Consider the following 19,592-nt stretch of genomic DNA (forward strand, 5'->3'; position numbering starts at 1 on the left):
ACATTCAGAGACTTGTCCCGAAGCCACTCCTGCGTAGTCTTGGCTGTGTGCTTAGGGTCATTGTCCTGTTGGAAGGTGAACCTTCACCCCAGTCTGAGGTCCTGGGAGATCTGGAGCAGGATTTCATCAAGGATCTCTCTGTTCTTTGGTCCTTTTATCTTTCCCTCGATCCTGATTAGTCTCCCAGTCCCTGCCGCTGAAAAACATCCCCACAGCATGATGCTGCCACCACCATGCTTTACCATAGGGATGGTGCCAGGTTTCCTTCAGATGTGATGCTTGCCATTCAGGCCAAAAAGTTCAATATTGGTTTCATCAGACCAGAGAATCTTGTTTCTCATGGTCTGAGTCCTTGAGGTGCCTTTTGGCAAACTCCAAGCGGGCTCTCATGTTCCTTTTACTGAGGAGTGGCTTCCGTCTGGCCACACTTCCATAAAAGCCAGATTGGCAGAGTACTGCAGAGATGGTTGTCCTTCTGGAAGGTTCTCCCATCTCCACAGAGGAACTCTGGAGCTCTGTCAGAGTGACCATTGGGTTCTTGGTCAACTCCCTGACCAAGGCCCTTCTCGCCCGATTGCTCAGTCAGGCCAGCTCTAGGAAGAGTCTTGGTGGTTCCAAACTTCTTACATTTAAGATTGATGGAGGCCTCTGTGTTCCTGGGGACCTTCAAGGATGCAGACATTTTTTGGTACCCTTCCCCAGATCTCGACACAATCTTATCTCGGCGCTCTACTGACAAGTCCTTCGTCCTCATGGCTTGGTTTTTGCTCTGACATGCACTGTCAACTGTGGGACCTTAAATAGACAGGTGTGTGCCTTTCCAAATCATGCCCAATCAATTGAGTTTACCACAGGTGGACTCAAGTTGTAGAAACATCTCAAGGATGATCAGTGGAAACAGGATGCACCTGGGCTCAATTTCGAGTCTCATAGCAAAGGGTCTGAATACTTTGTAAATAAGGTATTTCTGTTCCAACATTTAGAAAAACCTGTTTTCACTTTCTAATTATGGGGTGTTGTGTGTAGATTGATGAGGGGGAAATAAAATAAAAATATCTATTTTAGAATCAGACTGAAATGTAACAAAATGTAGAAAAAGTCTACATTGAATACATGAATACTTTCCAAATGCACTGTAGGTAGGGGAAAATTGACAATGCATAGATAATAAACAGTGAGTAGCAGTAGAATATAAAATGTCTAGGTCAATGCTAATAGTCCAGGAAACCATTTGTTTAATTTTTCAGCAGTCTTATGGTTTGGGGGTAGAAGCTGTTAAGGAACCTTTTGGAGCTAGACTTGGCGCTCCGGTAGTGCTTGCCATGCGGCGGCAGAGAGAACAGTCTATAACTAGGGTGGCTGGAGTCTTTGACAATTTTTAGGGACTTCTTTTGACACCTCCTGGTATAGTGGTCCTGGATGGCAGGAAGCTTGGTCCCGGTGATGTACCCTCTGTAGCGCCTTGTGTTCTGCTGCCGAGCAGTTGCCATACCATGCAATCGGTCAGGATGCTCTCGATGGTGCAGCTGTAGAGCGTTTTGAGGATCTGAGGACCCATGCCAAATCATTTTCAGTCTCCTGAGGGGGAATAGGCATTATCGTGCCCTCTTCACTGTCTTGGTGTGTATGGACCATGATAGTGTCATGACATGACTACCATTAATGTGTTGATGGCTATTTTATCAAATCAATTAACTGTGTTGAATTAATACATTATTAAATTAATCATGTAACAATGACCTCATTAGTAACTTGGGGCACCATGGAAAAAGTTTGTTTTATGAGTTACTGTTTCCCAAATTAACTCAAGAATATATTAGAATATATCATTATCATACCAGTCATCCATTAATCATTATTTCCTCATATCAGTCTCATTCTAACATTGTAAAATTCTTGGATATCTGCAGGAACCCAAGTCTAAATAATGATTCAGAGATGCACAAATTGGTTTAATTATTTATTTACTAACTAAATAATCACACAGACATACACAAACAGTATAGGTTGAATTGATTTCTAACATAATGCAATGAAAAGTCCCTAGTGGACTAACTCGATATGATGGCTTGTTACACCGTGAAAGGGGTGGGGACAGAAAGAGTGGGAGAGACAGAGAGTTGGAAAAATATGCTCATGGGAATGTGAATACATTTCACATGAATGACTGCTCATTTGAAAATAATTGCAATGTATATATTAATGCTTGTATGTTTTTGTCGTTGCTCTCTGTTGACATCGCACGGTCCGTCTATGGGGAGTCGTTCGACAGAAGTCTCTGGTTTGTCCACCAGAGGTAACAATGTCTTTTGTAGTTGTAGTAGGCTTTCTTTGTCTCTGAGTGTTCGTTAGACTGGATCCTTCAGATATACACACGCGGTGGTCTTTGGGTCGAGTTTACTAGACTAACAGTACTTAAACAGCTGCAGACTGAATGTTCCGATGTAGTCTTTATCTTCTTCACTCGCGTGGAGAGTTTCTAAACATTTCGTAACGTTCAGCTCACGCTGTTGGTCACGCTGGTCTATATTTAAATTGCAACCATTTCAACGTTTTCAGCCCGCGCCAAAATTACATTTAATCTTTTCACAAATAGTTTCATATTTAATCATATAAAGTTGGTGAAGACGAATGTTCTGAATGGACTCTAAAATTGGAGTGTGTGTGATACGTGTGTGAATGATAAGGAATCGCTTCTTGTTGGGATGCTTTTGTTGAGTAAGGGTGCATATGTGGGAGACCCGTTTGAGCTGTCGAAAATGGTGAAGTAATGCACTGGGAAAAGTGGAGTTTGTCAGAGTGATCTGGAATTGTTTAATTTGGATGAATTGTATTTATGAAGAACAGAGATTGCAGTGAGCCTTAAAATAATCTGGACAGGGCCTCCTGAGTGGCGCAGCGGTCTAAAGCACTGCATCGCAGTGCTAGAGGCGTCACTACACACCCTGGTTCTGTGCCGCAGCCAGCTGCGACCGGGAGACCCATGAGTGCGACTGGCTTCCGGGTTAAGCGAGCAGTGTGTCAAGAAGCAGTGTGGCTTGGCAGGGCTATGTTTCGGAGGACGCATGGCTCTCGACCTTCGCCTCTCCCGAGTCCGTACGGGAGTTTCAGCGATGGGACAAGACTGTCACTAGCAATTGGATATCACGAAATTGGGGAGAAAAAGGGGTAAAAAGTCAAATATATATATAACATCCGGACAATAGAAGTTTTGTGTTTTAAACTTCGGAGTAGATCACCCATCAAAGGAGTCATGTCAGGGGTAACGACGGATGTTCAGGTTCAATACCTGAAGAGAATTTGTAGTGTGGTTGGTGCCCGCCGTCAGACCCGCAGGGTGAATGGAGAAAAAGAAAAAGGTCTGCCGGCCCACGTATGTGAAGCTTAGTTTTGTAAGATACACTGTAAGAGCTTTCATCCCCAAACCATTGCAGTGTAAGAATTGTAAAGGATTTGGCAATGTTTCAAGTGTGTGCAGACGGACAGTTTAGTTTAGTTTATTTATTTATTTTTGGAGTTTGCTAGTTTGTTCCATTTTTAGGAATCCTGTTTCCATCCCGCACGGTAGTCGGTGGGATGCACATTAAATTGTGCGATCGTCATATACCATAGAAGAAGAAGAAATGTTTTGAGAAGAATAAACATTGTGAAATGTGAGTATTATGTTTATTTATTCAACAAATTACATTAAAATGTTAATCTTTCATATGATGGGTAAATTCAATCATTAGGACATAACGCAGAGTCAGGTCTCTTGCCAAGCTAGCTACCAGGTGATCTTGTCATTTTTACGCTATGAACAACTAATTGTATATTCAGGAATGTGTCAATAATATAGGAATGCACAGTTTTAAAATCCTGAATTGGTGATCTTGCTAGGCAGCTGATGACAAATCATATTTTTCAAACTGTTTTCATTCAGGGACGAAAGAGGACAATGTATTGGCAGGGCAAAACACTCTTTCCCGACTGGTGTGAGGGTAAGAAATTGGAACATTATCTGATAAAAATAAGCAAGAAATGCTTTTAGCTGTGCTCTGCTTACTTGCTAGCTAGCCAAATCATTTGTTGTGCGTTGTTTGATTTATGTGCTGTTTTCTAGTCAATGATCATGCATGCCGTCTCTGTTTACTTCCTCTTGTCAGTTTCCTCCCTCTGTCTCGTGTTCCACCATTGGGGTTAAAGGCAATGTTACAAGTTAAATAAAAGGCTAATTGTAATCATACTGTTAAGACTTTGATCTGTACAAATGATCAATTGACGCACAGGCTATGTTATGACCATGGTTCAAAATAATCTAAAGAATAAATGGTAAACCAGGTTGTAAGCTATATTAGGCTACCTAACGTAAGGCATTGTTATGAAGAATATGTTTTGAAGTATGAAATTAGGGGTTAACAAGTCAGGGTAACAAGCCCCAGCTGAGACAGGTCAGGTAGCCTGAGAAGGGTTTGGCTGCTCTCTGCAAACACTGTCCCCTTTTCTATATGTACATGAACACGACCCCATTCTCTGTCTCTGTTCCAGTGTATCTATATTAACCCTGTCGTCTCATTGTCATGGTTCCAGTCTATCTACAGGTGACCAGGTGGACCTCTTCACCAGGCAGGCCTTCGCTGCAGTCTTACATCACCAGCAAAGGTCTATGAAGAGGTACTTTATGTATGGACAAAGCACTCGGTATTCAATGATTGGGTCTTTACTGTTTCATTACTGTATGAAGAATGTGTTGCACACGAATAGAATCATAGTGATTATTATTAAAACATATGAATCTCTTATATTATAACAGTGTATTACCCCCCCCCCCCCCCCCCTCAGATTAAGATCGTGCTTCCAACCTGCCGCCTGGATATCTCAGTATCCACGAGGGCATCATCAAGGTAAGGGTAGGAGAGGGGAAGGTGGGACAGAGAAGGGAAGGGAATATAATAGAATTCTGAGTGATTCACATTTAAATGTCATCCATGTAACCCATTGCCCCCGACCAGTAATGGTATCTACACAGCCTCAATAAAGATTTAGCTGTTTTCCGGGTTCCTTAGATACTATGTTTTTTTTTCAGCATTCTGGTCCAGTGATTAAATGGGTTGGTGGAGGAAAGCCATTATTAGGTGTCAACTCACCTGGTCCCTACTGAGTGTCTACACACAGGTCTGTACTACTCACCAAATCAGTAAGGGTGTGTCTGTGACAAATCAAATCAAATTGTATTGCGCCGAATACAACAGGTGAAATGTTTACTTTACAAGCCCCTAACCAACAATGCAGTAAAAAAATAAGTAATAATAATAATAAGAAGAAGAAATAAAAGTAAAGAGTAATTAAAGAGCAGCAGTAAAATAACAATAGCGAGACTATACAGCGGGGCACCTGTACAGAGTCAATGTGCGGGGGGGGTACCGGTTAGTCGAGGTAATATGTACATGTAGGTAGAGTTATTAAAGTGAGTATGCATCGATGATAACAACAGAGAGTAGCAGCGGTGTAAAAGAGGGAGGGTAATGCAAATAGTCCAGGTAGCCATTTGATTAGATGTTCAGGAGTCTTATGTCTTGGGGGTAGAAGCTGTTTAGAAGCCTCTTGGACCTAGACCGCTTCCCGTGCGGTAGCAGAGTGACCAGCCTATGACTAGGGTGGCTGGAGTCTTCACGACTGTCTTGGTGTGCTTGGACTATGTTAGTTTGTTGGTGATGTGGACACCAAGGAACTTCAAGCTCTCAACCTGCGCCACTGCAGCCCCGTCGATGAGAATGGGGGCGTGCTTGGTCCTCTTTTTCCTGTAGTCCACAATCATCTCCTTTGTCTTGATTATGTTGAGGGAGCAGTTGTTGTTCTTGCACCCCACGTTAAGCTCTCTGACTTCCTTCCTATAGGCTGTCTCATCGTTGTCGGTGATCAGGCCTACCACTGTTGTGTCAGCCATGACCAGCCTTTCAAAGCATTTCATGACTTGACAGTTAATGCAGTTTTTGTATTCTGATCATGTAGTTCTGATCATGGAATTTCAAACACATTATGTGTCGACACCTACATTTACCGTATCCACATTGTGTCCGGATCTCTTCTTTATTCAAATGCCATTAAGCATTCTGCACACAGTGGCATTGGCAATTATAACACAGCAACAAAAATGTTTGGTATTGTATTAGGATCCCCATTAGCTGTTGTGAAAGCAGCATCTACTCTTCCTGGGGTCCACACAAAACATGAAACATGACATATACAGAGCATTAACAGACAAAAACAGCTCAATCATAGAAATACAGCACATAAATGTAAAAACAGCACACGTAGCCTACATATCAATACATACACACACTATCTCGATTAAATAGGGGAGAGGCACTGTGCCGTGAGGTGTTCCTTTATCTGTTTTTTTTAATAAACCAGATTTGCTGTTCACTTGAGCAATATGAGATGGAAGAGAGTTCCATGCAATAATGGCTCTATATAATACTGTACACTTTCTTGATATTTTAAATAGGTTGAAAGCTAAGATAAATACTGGCTGTTTCCTCTGTTTCCAGAGTGATGGTTCATATTGTAGCTCACGAGTAGGGACTGGAACATCACCTCAGATCCTATGTGAAGGTACAGTACAATCTCTACACTAAACTAGCCGTACACCTATAGACATATACCACCTCATCACTCGTGCTGATCTCATATTTATCATTGAGAGCTTTTAAGTGACCGTGGCTCTCTCTGCCCCTCGTGTCTCTCTCCAGTTTGTGTTCAAGCCAGAGCCGAACTCAGCCAGTGGGGTCCCTAACCCTCAGAGTGTCCATGAGGAGCTGGCTAAAGCCATGACAGCCAACCTCAACCCCTCCACTTACTTCCTCACCAGCAACAAACTGCGTAAAGAACTCTGTTTTACTTTCTTTCTAGTATTATTTTTGATTATGCAGATTACAAGCATTTCGCTACACCCGCAATATCATCTGCTAAATATGTGTATGTGACCAATAACATTTTGATTTGATCAACTTGATTTGATTACAGTAAATCACTGCTGCCTTTGTTCCTTATGTGAGTGTGTGTGTTTAAGTTCATGTGTAAAGTGTGTCGTCCCTATTTGTTGCAGTACTCGTGGTACTTCGTAGAAGCCCTGGTGAAGTCTATGGCCCAGCATAGGACCCAGAGTGGTAAATTCAACCTGTCTAGCAAACCAAGTTTCTCTGCCTCCTTCCACCACACAGTAGAGAAAAATGCTGAGGCCTCACATCAACAAGAACTACAAGGACAAACTGGACGCTGCCCGAAACGCCAACCACAGTCTGGCAGTCTTGGAGTGCCATAGACAGCCAACAAAAAAGTTGTTGGTTTCATTCAAAAAATTGCCACATTTAGTTCTATGGTAATGCTATTTTCTTGCTATGAGGACTGATGACTTATTGTATGCTACACAAAGCAAAATAAATACGTGCACCCTATACTATCAGGGTAGATTATTGGTGTTTCTTCTGCTATGTAGAAACTATTTGCTAGTCATTTAAATAAAAAAGTAATAGTAATTTACACAATAACAGGGAAACAGAGCATTGCTTTAGAATACAGTGTCAAGACCCCATAGGTACACTGAAACTATGGGGAAACTGTACAGAAAGTAAGCTACACTGAAACAATGGTCATAGTAATTTACACGGTAACGGGAACAGGGCATTGCTTTAGAACACAGTCTCAAGGCCCCGCAGGTACACTGATACTATGGGGAAACTATCCAGGAAGAAACAGTAAGGCACACAAACTGATGAAAGTAGTAAGGAATCTAATAGTAATTTACAGGGGAAGAGAGCGTTGCTTTAGAATACAGTGTCTTGGCCCCATAGGTACACTGAAACAATATGGTGAAACTACGCCTACGCATGAAGTAACAAATAAGGTACATAATATGTACTTAAGTACAGTGCTGAAATAACTGTATAATGATAGGAAAGTAATCGGAAACAAGACAAAAGGCAGCTACAAGCAAAGACCTAAACGTTTTTAGGATGGTCCACATAAAGCATAAGTGAAAGTTCCAAGTACATTCTTAATAAGTATACCCTCTATTATTGATAGTTCTTTATGTTCCTACATAACAACCAGGATAATTCATCACTATTTATATCAGTACTTAGCAGCTACAAACAAAATATTAATGGATAATTGGTGTTCATGCCTGGTTGTTGCCATCTTATTTCATAGTTTTTTTCCAGGTACTTTCCAGACATTACCCTCTTATTCAGCTATCCTTGTGACCTAAGCCACCCTGCTATTTCCTGTTTCCTGTGTTCCTCTGCCCTCAAATTGGAGGAGAGCTGAGTAAATGTAACCCAATCAGCTTCAAGCTTTCAGCCTCTCTAGTAATAGTATTTTATGTTCTCTCCTGTGTAGGGGGATTATTTGATAAAACAATGAATTTGTTCTTACTGCCATTAGCCCATAGAAACACATTCAATATTCATACATGGTAAAACAGATTGTAAAGTCAAAAGTATGTTTTGGGGGGGCGCTAGTGACAAACCCATGGAGTAGGCCAATTTTATTTATTTAATAGTTTCTTTGTGCTTTGACCCGCTAAAGAACTAGAAAACGCAGCCTTTGAATGACGTGCGTTACTTTGCCCAACTTTTATTTTACTTTTAATGTGTAAATGGCGCATAACCTGCAAAAGTTTAAGTTCAGCTGAGTCACTGACAAAAGAGAAAACACTAGTCCCAAGACGAGGAGCTCGAGTTCTTCAACAAGTGGGAGCAGCGGCTCCTCGGCTCTGCGAAAAAATGTACACCAAGGATTCGAAGGCCGAGATTCTTGCTGCCCTCAGAGCGGACATTTCATCTACACTCAACTCGGAACTCAAGGAGGCGCTCAATGAGGACTTTCATTTTTATTAAGTCGGAGTTACAAGCAGTCAAGAATGAACTCACAAAGCATACGGCAATGGTTCGTACTGAACTGGATACAAACTGTCTCCGACATGGAAAAACTTGTCCCCATGTCCCCAGACGATACAACTACAGTACAAACCACGGCTAAGAAGCTCGAAACTGATGTGGCTAGCCTTAAGCAACAATGCATACATTTACAAGGTTATATGCAAAGATCCAATATCAGGATCATGGGGGTAGCTGAGGACCCGGGCTCAAGTTCTACTTCATCGGTCTCAAAGTTATTGAAGGAAGCCCTCAAATTGAATAAAGACGTCCTTGTAGACCGCTCACATCGGGACTCTCAAGCAAGTAAGCCTGGCGGAAAACCTTGCTTCATTGTGGCTAAACTGCACTACTATCAGCATTGTATGATGTTCGTCGGCGTGTCAGAGAATTTGTCCCACTTCGATGCAACTGAGCACCCATAATCTATCTTCCTGGACTATGCCCCCAGCTTTGCTTGTGAACGTGTTGCTTTCAACGATGTCAAGAGTCTGCTCTGTGGACAGACCGACGTCGGGTATGGTGTGGCTTTTCCTACCCGGCTCTGTGTAACATACACTGGCATCGAAGGCTATGGCCGTCGTAAAGGAGAACATTCTACCATGGTCAGATGAAGCAAATGGCTGAATGTTCACCTATTTGGCAATTAGGGTAATGGACGAATGTGTTTACCTCTGCAGACTCAGTCTCTCTTTTGTAGATACTGTATAGTGTTGCCAGTGGTGTCAGTTGATATTGTTATTATCAGGCAACGTTAGTGCCTTAGTTCTGGTGAGCAAATTTTTCTTTTGTTTTAATGTTTCATTTTATTACCATGAAGCTGCTCGTTTCTATTTTTCTCGACGGTACTCGTATCCAGGGTAGATAAAGCACAGTTCTATTATTAGGTCACGTAATTTCATTAAAGAATTTGCTGCTAACTTAGTGGTATTGCTGTAAGATGTGATTTATAAAATGTTTTATTCTTTCTTTTAAAACAGCCTAGTTTTGGGTTGTAAATAAGTATTTCTTATTTATTTATTTTTGCGCAACTTGTTTTAAATCTTTCACTATTTCAGTGGGGCTCTCTACTCGATAGGTTTAAAGTTCCCCACCACAAACACATTAGGTGTGGATATCTTTTCACCACTGCCGTTTTAAAGGAGGGTGGATCGGTCAATCATATGATTCCAATTTTCATTCTAAAATTAGAGGAGCAGCCATTTTAATTAGTAAAAAAATACCGTTCCAAATGTCAAGTGTAGAGTCAGACTCAGCAGGCCGTGTCATTATTCTAGTAGGAATACTGTATAATACACCTGGTATCTTGGCTAACATTTATGCACCAAATTGGGATAACATTTCATTCTTCACAAATGTATTGGACACACACCACCGAATACTTCACAGATATGGACACACAACACCGAATACTTGGTGGTGATATGATGTGTGTACTGTCGCCCAGTCTGGATCGTAGCTCTTCTAAGGTATCATCTTCATCAAACACAGTAAACACAATTCAGCTATTTCTTAAGACATATGGCATATCTGATGCGTGGGGTTTCTGCAATCCCATAGCTAGGGAGTATTATTTTTTCTCACCAGTTCATAAGAGCTTCTCACGTATAGAGTACTTTTTCCTAGACAATACTTTTCTACCACATATCACGGAGTGTGATTACCAAGTCATTTCGGATCCTTCTCCTCTTACTATGAAACTACACATTCTAATTATCGCCCTTGATGGCTTAAATCACTACTGCTATCAGTGGAAACCTTATATGCTTTTCTATCATGTCAGTTGAGCTATTTCTCGAGCTTAATCAAACCCCTAGAATGTCTCCTACGGCAGTATGGGAATCAACGAAGGCTTATCTAAGGGGCCAAATTATTTAGTACAGCGCAGGATTAAGGAAGTGCAATGTTCAACGCCTAGGGGAACCTACAAATAAAATCTTGGAATTTGGATATGACATATTCACACTATTCATCCGTAGATTTACGAAAAACAACATTTGACACTTCAGACAGAGGTTGACCTTCTTTCAACTCGACAAAGCTGAAAATCGAATTAATAAATCGACACAAAAATGATGAACATGGAGAGAAATCACGGAAATTGCAAGCACACCAGCTGCGTCAGAGAACCTCAAATCAAACCATACCTGAGATAACTGACGAGCTGGGTATCAAATGTATTGATCATTTAGAGGTAAATTCATGCTTTCATAACATTTACTCACAATTATACACTTCGGAATCCGCTGGTAATGCTACCTTACTCGACACCCTCTTTGAGAACTTGAGCATGGGGGGGTTGGGGTGGGTTTGATTTGATTTGATTTGGTAGGGGATCCGTGTGTGTTCTGCCATCTACCTGCTCTGTCTGTTATCTGTATAATCATAAAAAATACAGAAGTTAAATAAATATATTTATTAATAATAATAATAATAAAAACAATTTAGAAAGTAAGTATGTTTTGAAGTGTCTGTCCTAAATCTGAGAGATATAATACTTTTTTTTTGTTGCCATATTTATCTGCTTTTTTGTTGGCACTAAAGTACCTCCACACTTCCATTCATTTTTAAAACTGGTACCGGGTTACCTTCAGATGAGTCTTGTGAGTGTTGTAGAGCTTGTACGTGTTTGTGAGACTATCTGCTTTCGATTAGTTTATAGCCCAAACCGTTCGGACACTACAGACAGAAGTTGACACATCAGTGGTACCGACTTCAGACGAGTCCCGTGAAGCTTGTGAGGGTCGTAGAGCAAAACAACCGACAGGTAACCTTCGCTACAGAAGTTTTAGTGAGCGGAATCCTGACTAGAGACGCACCCACATATTTCAAACTTCCTCAATCTTCAGCACATATCTTGAACTGATATCAGTGCATGATTTACGCAAAATGTAGTCGATGGCGATATTGACTCATTTCATCTTACTGTCCAAAAGGAATGCACGCATCCGGCTAAAACTGGTATCCCATGTGGACTGGTTCGTACATAAAACATTTTCTATTCAGGCTGCAAATGTGTTGATTTCCACATACTTTTGGTCATGTAGTGTAGTTCACTTAAGTCAACTTTGGTATTACTATGGGGATTCGCACCCTAGCGACTTCAGTTGAAGGAACTACAATCACGCCTGACAAGGCCAATGAAATCCGTAACTCGCTGGAAGCCCTGTCTCATACAGGTGATAAGCATGAGGCTTGGAGTCATACCTACAATTATTTCACTCTTCACTTTGGTGTGAACAGGAACGATTCACGCTACTAAAATAAAACATTTGGAAAACGAGACTGTCGTACGTTGCGCCAACTAAACAGTCCCATATTGGTCGAGCATGCTCACAATATGGACTTTGTGTGCTGAAAGTTGTACTTGTTCTCATAAGTTTTCTAATCACAAATCATTTGTTATTCTTTAATTTACTGGTATGAGTAAGATGACTGAGAAAACGACTGAGACTACGGTGGCTAAGCCGGGTTCGGGGTCGAGATCATTCCCCAGTCATACGGTTATAGCATTTCTCTGAAAGTTACACCGCTTGGAGTACGCTCAGGCGGCCCTCACTCAAACCAGCCCGTGTGCGCATTGACACGTACTGCGTACAAACTCCCTGGAAGTACCTGTAGCATTCTTGAGGAAACTTGGAATTACCAATGGCAACTTTCCTTTTCGGGATGCTGGCCTTCTAGGCAGATTTGCAAAGAAAAGGCCATATTTCAGACTGGCAAATTAAAATAAAAGATTAAGATGGGAAAAAGAACACAGACACTGGACAGAGTAACTGCCTAGAAGGCCAGCATCCCGGAGTCGCCCCTTCACTGTTGACATTGAGACTGGTGTTTTGCGGGTACTATTTTATGAACTGCCAGTTGAGGACTTGTAAGGCGTCTGTTTCTCAAAATAGACACTCTAATGTACTTGTCCTCTTGCTCAGTTGTCGGGCCTCCCACTTCTTTTTCAATTCTGGTTATAGCCAGTTTGCACTGTTCTGTGAAGGGAGTAGTACACAGCGTTGTACAAGATCTTCAGTTTCTTGGCAATTTCTCGCATGGAATAGCCTTCATTTCTCAGAACACGAATAGCCTGACGAGTTTCAGAAGAAAGAATTTGTTTCTGGCCATTTTGAGCCTGTAATCGAACCCACAAATGCTGATGCTCCAGACACTTAACTAGTCTAAAGAAGGTACGTTTTATTGCTTCTTAAATGAGCACAACAGTTTTCAGCTGTGCTAACATAATTGCAAAATGGTTTACTAATGATCAATTACTCTTTTAAAGTGATAAACTTGGATTAGCTAACACATCCTGCCACTGGAACACAGGAGTGATGGTTGCTGATAATGGGCCTCTGTACGCCTAAGTAGATATTCCATTTAAAAGATTCTGCTTTTTCCAGCAACAATAGTCATTTACAACATTAACAATGTCTACACTGTATGTCTGATCAATTGATGTTATTTTAATGGACAAAAAAATAGCTTTTCTTTTAAAAAAACAAGGACGTTTCTATATGTATATACATATAAAATATTTTTGACCACTACAGTAGTTACTTCACAATAGTATCATTAATTAACAGAGTGAAAAGAAGGAAGCCTGTACATAATACAACTATTCCAAAGCATGCATCCTGTTTGCAATAAAGTAATATTGCAAAAAATGTGGCAAAGCAACTAACTTTTTGTCCTGAATATAAAGTGTTATGTTTGTGGCAACTCCAATACACCACATTACTGAGTACCACTCTCCATATTGTCAAGCATAGTGGTGGCTGCAGCATCATGTTATGTGTATGCTTGTAATCGTTAAGGGATAGGGAGTTTTTCAGGATAAAAAAATAAACAGATTGGAGCTAAGCACAGGCAAAATCCTAGAGGAAAACCAGTCTGCTTTCCACCAGACACTGGGAGATGAATTCACCTTTCAGTCGGACAATAACCTTAAAAACAAGGCCAAATGTACACTGGAGTTGCTTACCAAGAAGACAGTGAATGTTCCTGAGTGGCAGAGTTAAATGTTTTACTTAAATCTACTTGAAAATCTATGGCAATATCTGCAATTAGTTGTCTAGCAATGATCAACAACCAATTTAACAGAGCTTGATGAACTTTTAAAATAATAATGGGCAAGTGTGGCACAATCCAGCTGTGGAAAGCTCTTAGAGACTTACCCATAAAGACTCAAAGCTGTAATCGCTGCCAAAGTTGCTTCTATAAAGTATTTAGTAAGCGGTGTGAATACCTATGTAAATTAGATATTTCTGTAGTTCATTTTCAATAAATGTGCAAACATTTCTAAAAACATGCTTTTCATATTGTCATTATGGGGTGTGTAGATGGGTGAGAGGAAAAAATATTTCATACATTTTGAATTCAGGCTGTAACAAAACAAAATGTGAAATAAGTCAAGGGGTATGAATACTTTCTGAAGGCACTCTAGCTGCCAGACACAGATCAGCATGCAGACTACTGTACTATACAAACAGAGAGGCAGACAGTGTACAGCTCTTACACATCGTTGTGGGTGTGTTGGAGAACTGGACTGCTCAACTCCTTGAGAATGCCTTCGTTCCAGAAGAATTGGATCACTAAAAATCGAATGAACTCTGCAGGTGTTTCTCTGTTGTGTGGGTATTGAAAAAAGGAGGTTAGATAGACTATTTTCTCCCATGCTTCTGGTGCATGGGTGCGCTCTTGGCCAAGTGTGAAGAGCTACTTGTAGTGGGTACGCCAGTCAAAGCAACGTATATGTCTACAGAGAGAGATATTTAACTGGGCCCTGAGCAGTAATGATGTGTTGATAAAATCCCTGGAAAGCCAAACCAGGAAATAAATTGCCATACTATATCCTATGTGGTGATAATTGCGTAACCTGTCAGTTCATATGTCTTGCCACCATGATAGCCAAGAAAAAGATACAATTCAACCACACCTATGTTTCCTCACAAAACCAGAGAGCAACATCTGTCCGTTGAAGTCTAGAAAGCACATTGCATGTAACATGTTACATGACCTACAGCATGGTCAAGTAAGTCAATGTTTCCGACATTTTCGGACTCCTAAATAACTATTGATTTACAACAGAGTTACCGCAAGTAGCAAAGAAAACAGTAGCTGCCTCCACTATTCCAGCACCAGCATCAGTTTCAACTTTAACATTTCAACATTTCATTTCATCATATTATCTTTGCTTAGTCTAATACAGTGACAACTAAAATATACCAAAAACAATTTAGTCCAATCAACATAAGCTAAATATTAAGTAGCAGTCCATGGTACTGATTTCTGTGTGCACGCGCATTCAAGTAGAAAAACATGTTCACTCACCCTACTTGTAGAGAAACGCCAAAACCATCCGCCTTTCTTTCATGTTGCCAAAACTATCTCTGATTCTACCATACCGTACATACTTTTAGTTTTTGTTGTCTTAGGCCTAACTTCCTTTCATGGGCAACGATGAGCCAGCTGGTTAACACTAGCCTAGTACATCTAGCTACATATTGAACTTCCATCCTCTCAGGCAAGGAGCACAATGTATGAATTCATGGTTGGATCAGAATCACTATGATAATCATTGGCCAGTATGGAAAATTAAGTAAAACCACAAGTCAAAATCCCTATCTCCATCCATGGCTAATTTATGAAAGGGACATTTTTAGCTAGCTAGCTAGCCCCCTTAGGACAACAACATAACGCGATGCAACAATTCGTTTTTTCTGTCAATGACGTTTGGCTTTTGATGTGATTGGTGTGAAGCCAAATCCAAACTGGCTTCCCTTCACACTTTTTGGGTGCGCCAGGACCATTCACAGTTTTGCTCACTCAGTTTCGCTCAACACTGTTTGGCTATTTATTTATTTTTATTATCAAGGGAGGCCAAAGACTCTTTTTTGACAGGACAGCATGAAATAGATGGGCTTCACATACAGAGACAGAGGGGCGCTGTTTCGCTCGCTCGGATGCTTTCTCCAGTGAGATACATTCAGCCTCTTGCGAGTTGAAGGAAAATGATGAAACACAGACAGGCAAAAGATAAATAATTGTATATGTTTTTTCTTGGTACATTTTTTGGGGACACCTGGCTTCCCTTGAACTCCCTGAATACGCACCACTGATCCTGATAGAGAGACTTAAGATGGATAATCATTGTGTTGAATGTGTTTTGCACCATTAGTCTCATTGACCCATGTGTTACTAACAGCTACAACTGTCTGGAAAATACAGAGAGTATTAATGCAGGGGACAGACACACACAAACACACAGGAGGAGTGTTTCGCTGTGGACCCCAGTAGCAGTAGTTATCACAGGGGAGGTTTGGCAAAGTGAGGTAGTACATTCCAGTGTCTCTAACACTGTGCAGCAGAGACTCGGGACTAAACCAAATAGTCATTCATCTCAATATGGTGTTTAATCAAAGTGTTTTTGCTGGCGGAACAGTCAAGTGGTTGACCTGAACACACAAGGACGATATCCATATGTCTATGTTAACGGTCGTATATTCATACTGGGCGTCTCTCTGTTTCAGGATGAAAAAAGCCAAGCAGACCAACTAGAGAGCCTGCAGGAAGACCGCCCAACAGAAACATTGCCAAGTGAAGGTCTACACTCCTCTTGCACAGTCTTCACATTTTACTACCTTAAATTTTTATCTAAAAAGGGATCATATATATTTTTTTCAATCCTACAGATCTACACAACCTACATTTTCAAAGTGAAAGTTATATAAAAAAAGCGAAGATGTCTTCACACCACAGAGATAATACTTGGTGGAAGCGCCTTTGTCAGCTATTACAGCTGTGAATAATTTTGAATAATATTCTACCAACTTTGCACAACTCGTAGGAAAACATACTGTATGCCATTGTTTTTGTCAAAATAGCTCTAAGTCAATACATTTGGTTGGGGATCATTTATGGACAGAAATATTCAAACATTGTCTCTGATTTTCAAGAAAACGTAAGTCAGGTCTAGACCACTCAGGAACACTCAACACATCTTGGAAAGCAATTATGGTGTCTTTGACATAAAACATTGTGTAATTGTCTTTCTGAAAAATACTGAGGTAGGTTTTCCTTTAACTTTTTACCTGGGGTTTGCTCCTTTCATATTTGTTTTGACTTTGAATCCTTCTTTTCGCTTTGTCATACAGGCCAGTAATGTGAAGGGAATGCACTGTTGTTGATCCCTTCGTTTTTTTGTATTGTGGCGGCAGCATCATGTTATGGGTATGCTTGTCATCGGCAAGGACTGGGGAGTTTCTCAGGATCAAAATAAATATGAAAGAAGCAAAGCCCAGGTAAAATGTTAGAGGATAACCTGAATCGGTCTTCTGAAAACCCAATCCTTGGATAGTTTTATTTTTCTGTGGGACAATTACACAATTTGTTATGCCAAACACACACTATAATGGCTTTCTAAGAGGTGTTGAATGTTCCTGAATGGCCCATTCTCTCCTGACTTAAATGTGCTTTAAAATTATGAGACAAGGTTTGAATATTGCTGTCCATCAATGATTCCCACACAAATGCACTGAGCTTGAGCATTTTTGACAAAAACAATGGATATATGTTGCCCTAAGAGTTGTGAAAGGTTGGTAGAATCTCATTCAAAATATTTACATCTGTAACCGCTGCCAAAGGTGCTTCCACCAAGTATTTACTTTGGGGTGGGAAAACACACAATCAATACATCCTCATTTTGTGTTTTTCAGTCATTTTAAATGTTTTATATCAAATGTGGAGTAGGTTGTGTAGATCCGTAGGAAACAAATCTAATGTAATCCCTTTTTAGATGTAATTATAAGGCAAATTGTAAAGGGGTGTGTAGACTTTCACTAGCGGCTGTATGTAATGGGAGGCGTATAGCGTGTAACATCTACTCACCTGGCACGCACGCTGAACAGCACTTATCCTGTCCATCACGGAACCTTCCAACCCATGGCTTGCCAAAACCACCACCTCTGTTACCTATGCTACCATAACCACCTGTACCCCTTATAGAATCCACCCCTATTAGCGCCAAGTGAAATTATATCTGTGCATGTATGTTTTTATCTATGATGTATATACCGTTTTTTTTACTATCCTATTTGATTGGTAAGATTTTTGGAGTTGCTTTGGCCCCTGGCTTCTCTGTCATTTAGGAATTAGAACTGTTCTTTCGGGAAGGTATTGATGGGGCTGAGATATGGAGAGGAAGGAAAGGAAGAGATAATGCGGGAGGATTCATGACAGAATTCACAACTCTCAATCCAACTCTATCAGCTTGTCCTGGAGAGTGTACAAGGTTCAGCAATGCAAAAAAAAAAGATCCAAGAGGCATGGGGATTTTCACGTGTGCAGGGCAGCGCCACTAGAACACACTTACAGTATGTCTGCTTAAGAACACACAGGAGTGAATGGACATCCCTGTCTAGTACCGACTCAACCAATATTTTTTTGTTTTGTATCCAGCCATGCTGGATGTTGAAGTATTTTATATAAAGAGTCTTAATGTGAAGCATAGTCTGTGATGTTATTCTCTGAACAACTTTGGTAATTAGCAACATTTAGAGGCAGAACTCTGCTTATTGAGCGACCAATGAAAAAGTAGTAGTCCGTAACCACGTCATGGTTATGGAAACATTAAAGGTAGTACGTCCAGATTTTATTAAAGGAACAGTTAATCCAGACTACCATAAAGGGAAAGTTCAGTCAGATAACTAACAACCCACGGCTTGCCAACGTCGTAGTTCAGGTTCCCCTTTAATTCTGACATTGACTAGTCCTGTACAGTATGAACTAAAATCCCGGACAACACATGCAGTGGGTTAACCAACTTAAATTTGTTGTCAAGACAGACTACCACGTCAATGTGTCATGAAACATTATGGAAATGATAAAGTTTCATATTTAGCAAACCAGACACTATGAAAAGCAAATCTATCAGCAGTTTTAGTGTGCTAGCGTTAGTAGCAGTATAGTAATAGTAGATAGATTGGCTTGACTACCTATTGATGTCATATACTGTATGTTATTTTGGATACCGATGCACTTTACATCCAACATATTCATTCATTAACAATACGTAAGTTTAGAATGTTATAATGATAACAAGAATATGATCCACACTGTTGGTCTACTACAGTTAGTCAACTGTTGTTTTTCTAATTGTCTTTATTGGTATAATACTTTACTTTTACTTTACTTTTTCATATAACAATCTTAAGCATGAGATACATCACATTTTCATTTTGAGTGAAAACAAATATTATAAGAAATATTATATTTTTGTAGTTTTTATACGTCAAACACAAGTTCATATGAAGGTGCTAGAATGTATAATGTCTCCAGATCTTTTCACATGAGCCATTTCCTCTGATGTAACGTCATTTCATTTCAATGTTAAACTAGATTGTTGAGTAAAATGTAATCTTTAAATAAAAAGTATTCATTTTTATGTTTGCATACTTTTTTCAATACTGTAAAAAGTAATAACATAAACTATTGGCAACACTACATCAACACAACACAGGGGTGGCAGGTAACCCGTGGTTAGAGGGTTGGTCCTGTAACTGAAAGGTTGCTGGATCGAATCCCTGAGCTGACAAAGTAAAATTCTGTCGTTCTGCCCCTGAACAAGGCAGTTAACCCACTGTTTCCGGGTAGGCTGTCATTGTAAATAAGAGTTCTTTACTGACT

At 40.3% G+C, this 19,592-nt stretch overlaps 1 protein-coding gene and 1 long non-coding RNA gene across 3 annotated transcripts in view; both read left to right on the plus strand.

The window, feature by feature from the left end:
• The window catches only part of LOC109889729 (stromal cell-derived factor 1-like), a 28,934-nt gene extending 9,584 nt beyond the window's left edge, over nucleotides 1-19,350 (plus strand). The window contains exon 4 of the mRNA XM_020481384.2: nucleotides 16,439-19,350. Within this exon, the coding sequence (XP_020336973.1) occupies nucleotides 16,439-16,466 (28 nt within the window). The 3' untranslated portion in view covers nucleotides 16,467-19,350. The remainder of the gene's footprint in view (nucleotides 1-16,438) is intronic.
• On the plus strand, nucleotides 1,111-9,798 carry LOC109889730 (uncharacterized). Of its 2 annotated transcripts, none has more exons than XR_002255319.2 (8): nucleotides 1,111-3,653; nucleotides 3,923-3,980; nucleotides 4,570-4,662; nucleotides 4,822-4,883; nucleotides 5,066-5,154; nucleotides 6,531-6,594; nucleotides 6,732-6,861; nucleotides 7,088-9,798. It is a non-coding gene; the product is annotated as an uncharacterized LOC109889730 (long non-coding RNA). The 2 variants fall into 2 exon arrangements; XR_002255318.2 differs by having other exon boundaries at nucleotides 4,570-4,653.
• Nucleotides 19,351-19,592: the final 242 nt, after the last annotated feature.

This window comes from Oncorhynchus kisutch, linkage group LG4 (assembly GCF_002021735.2).
Source record: "Oncorhynchus kisutch isolate 150728-3 linkage group LG4, Okis_V2, whole genome shotgun sequence".
NCBI lineage: Eukaryota > Metazoa > Chordata > Actinopteri > Salmoniformes > Salmonidae > Oncorhynchus > Oncorhynchus kisutch.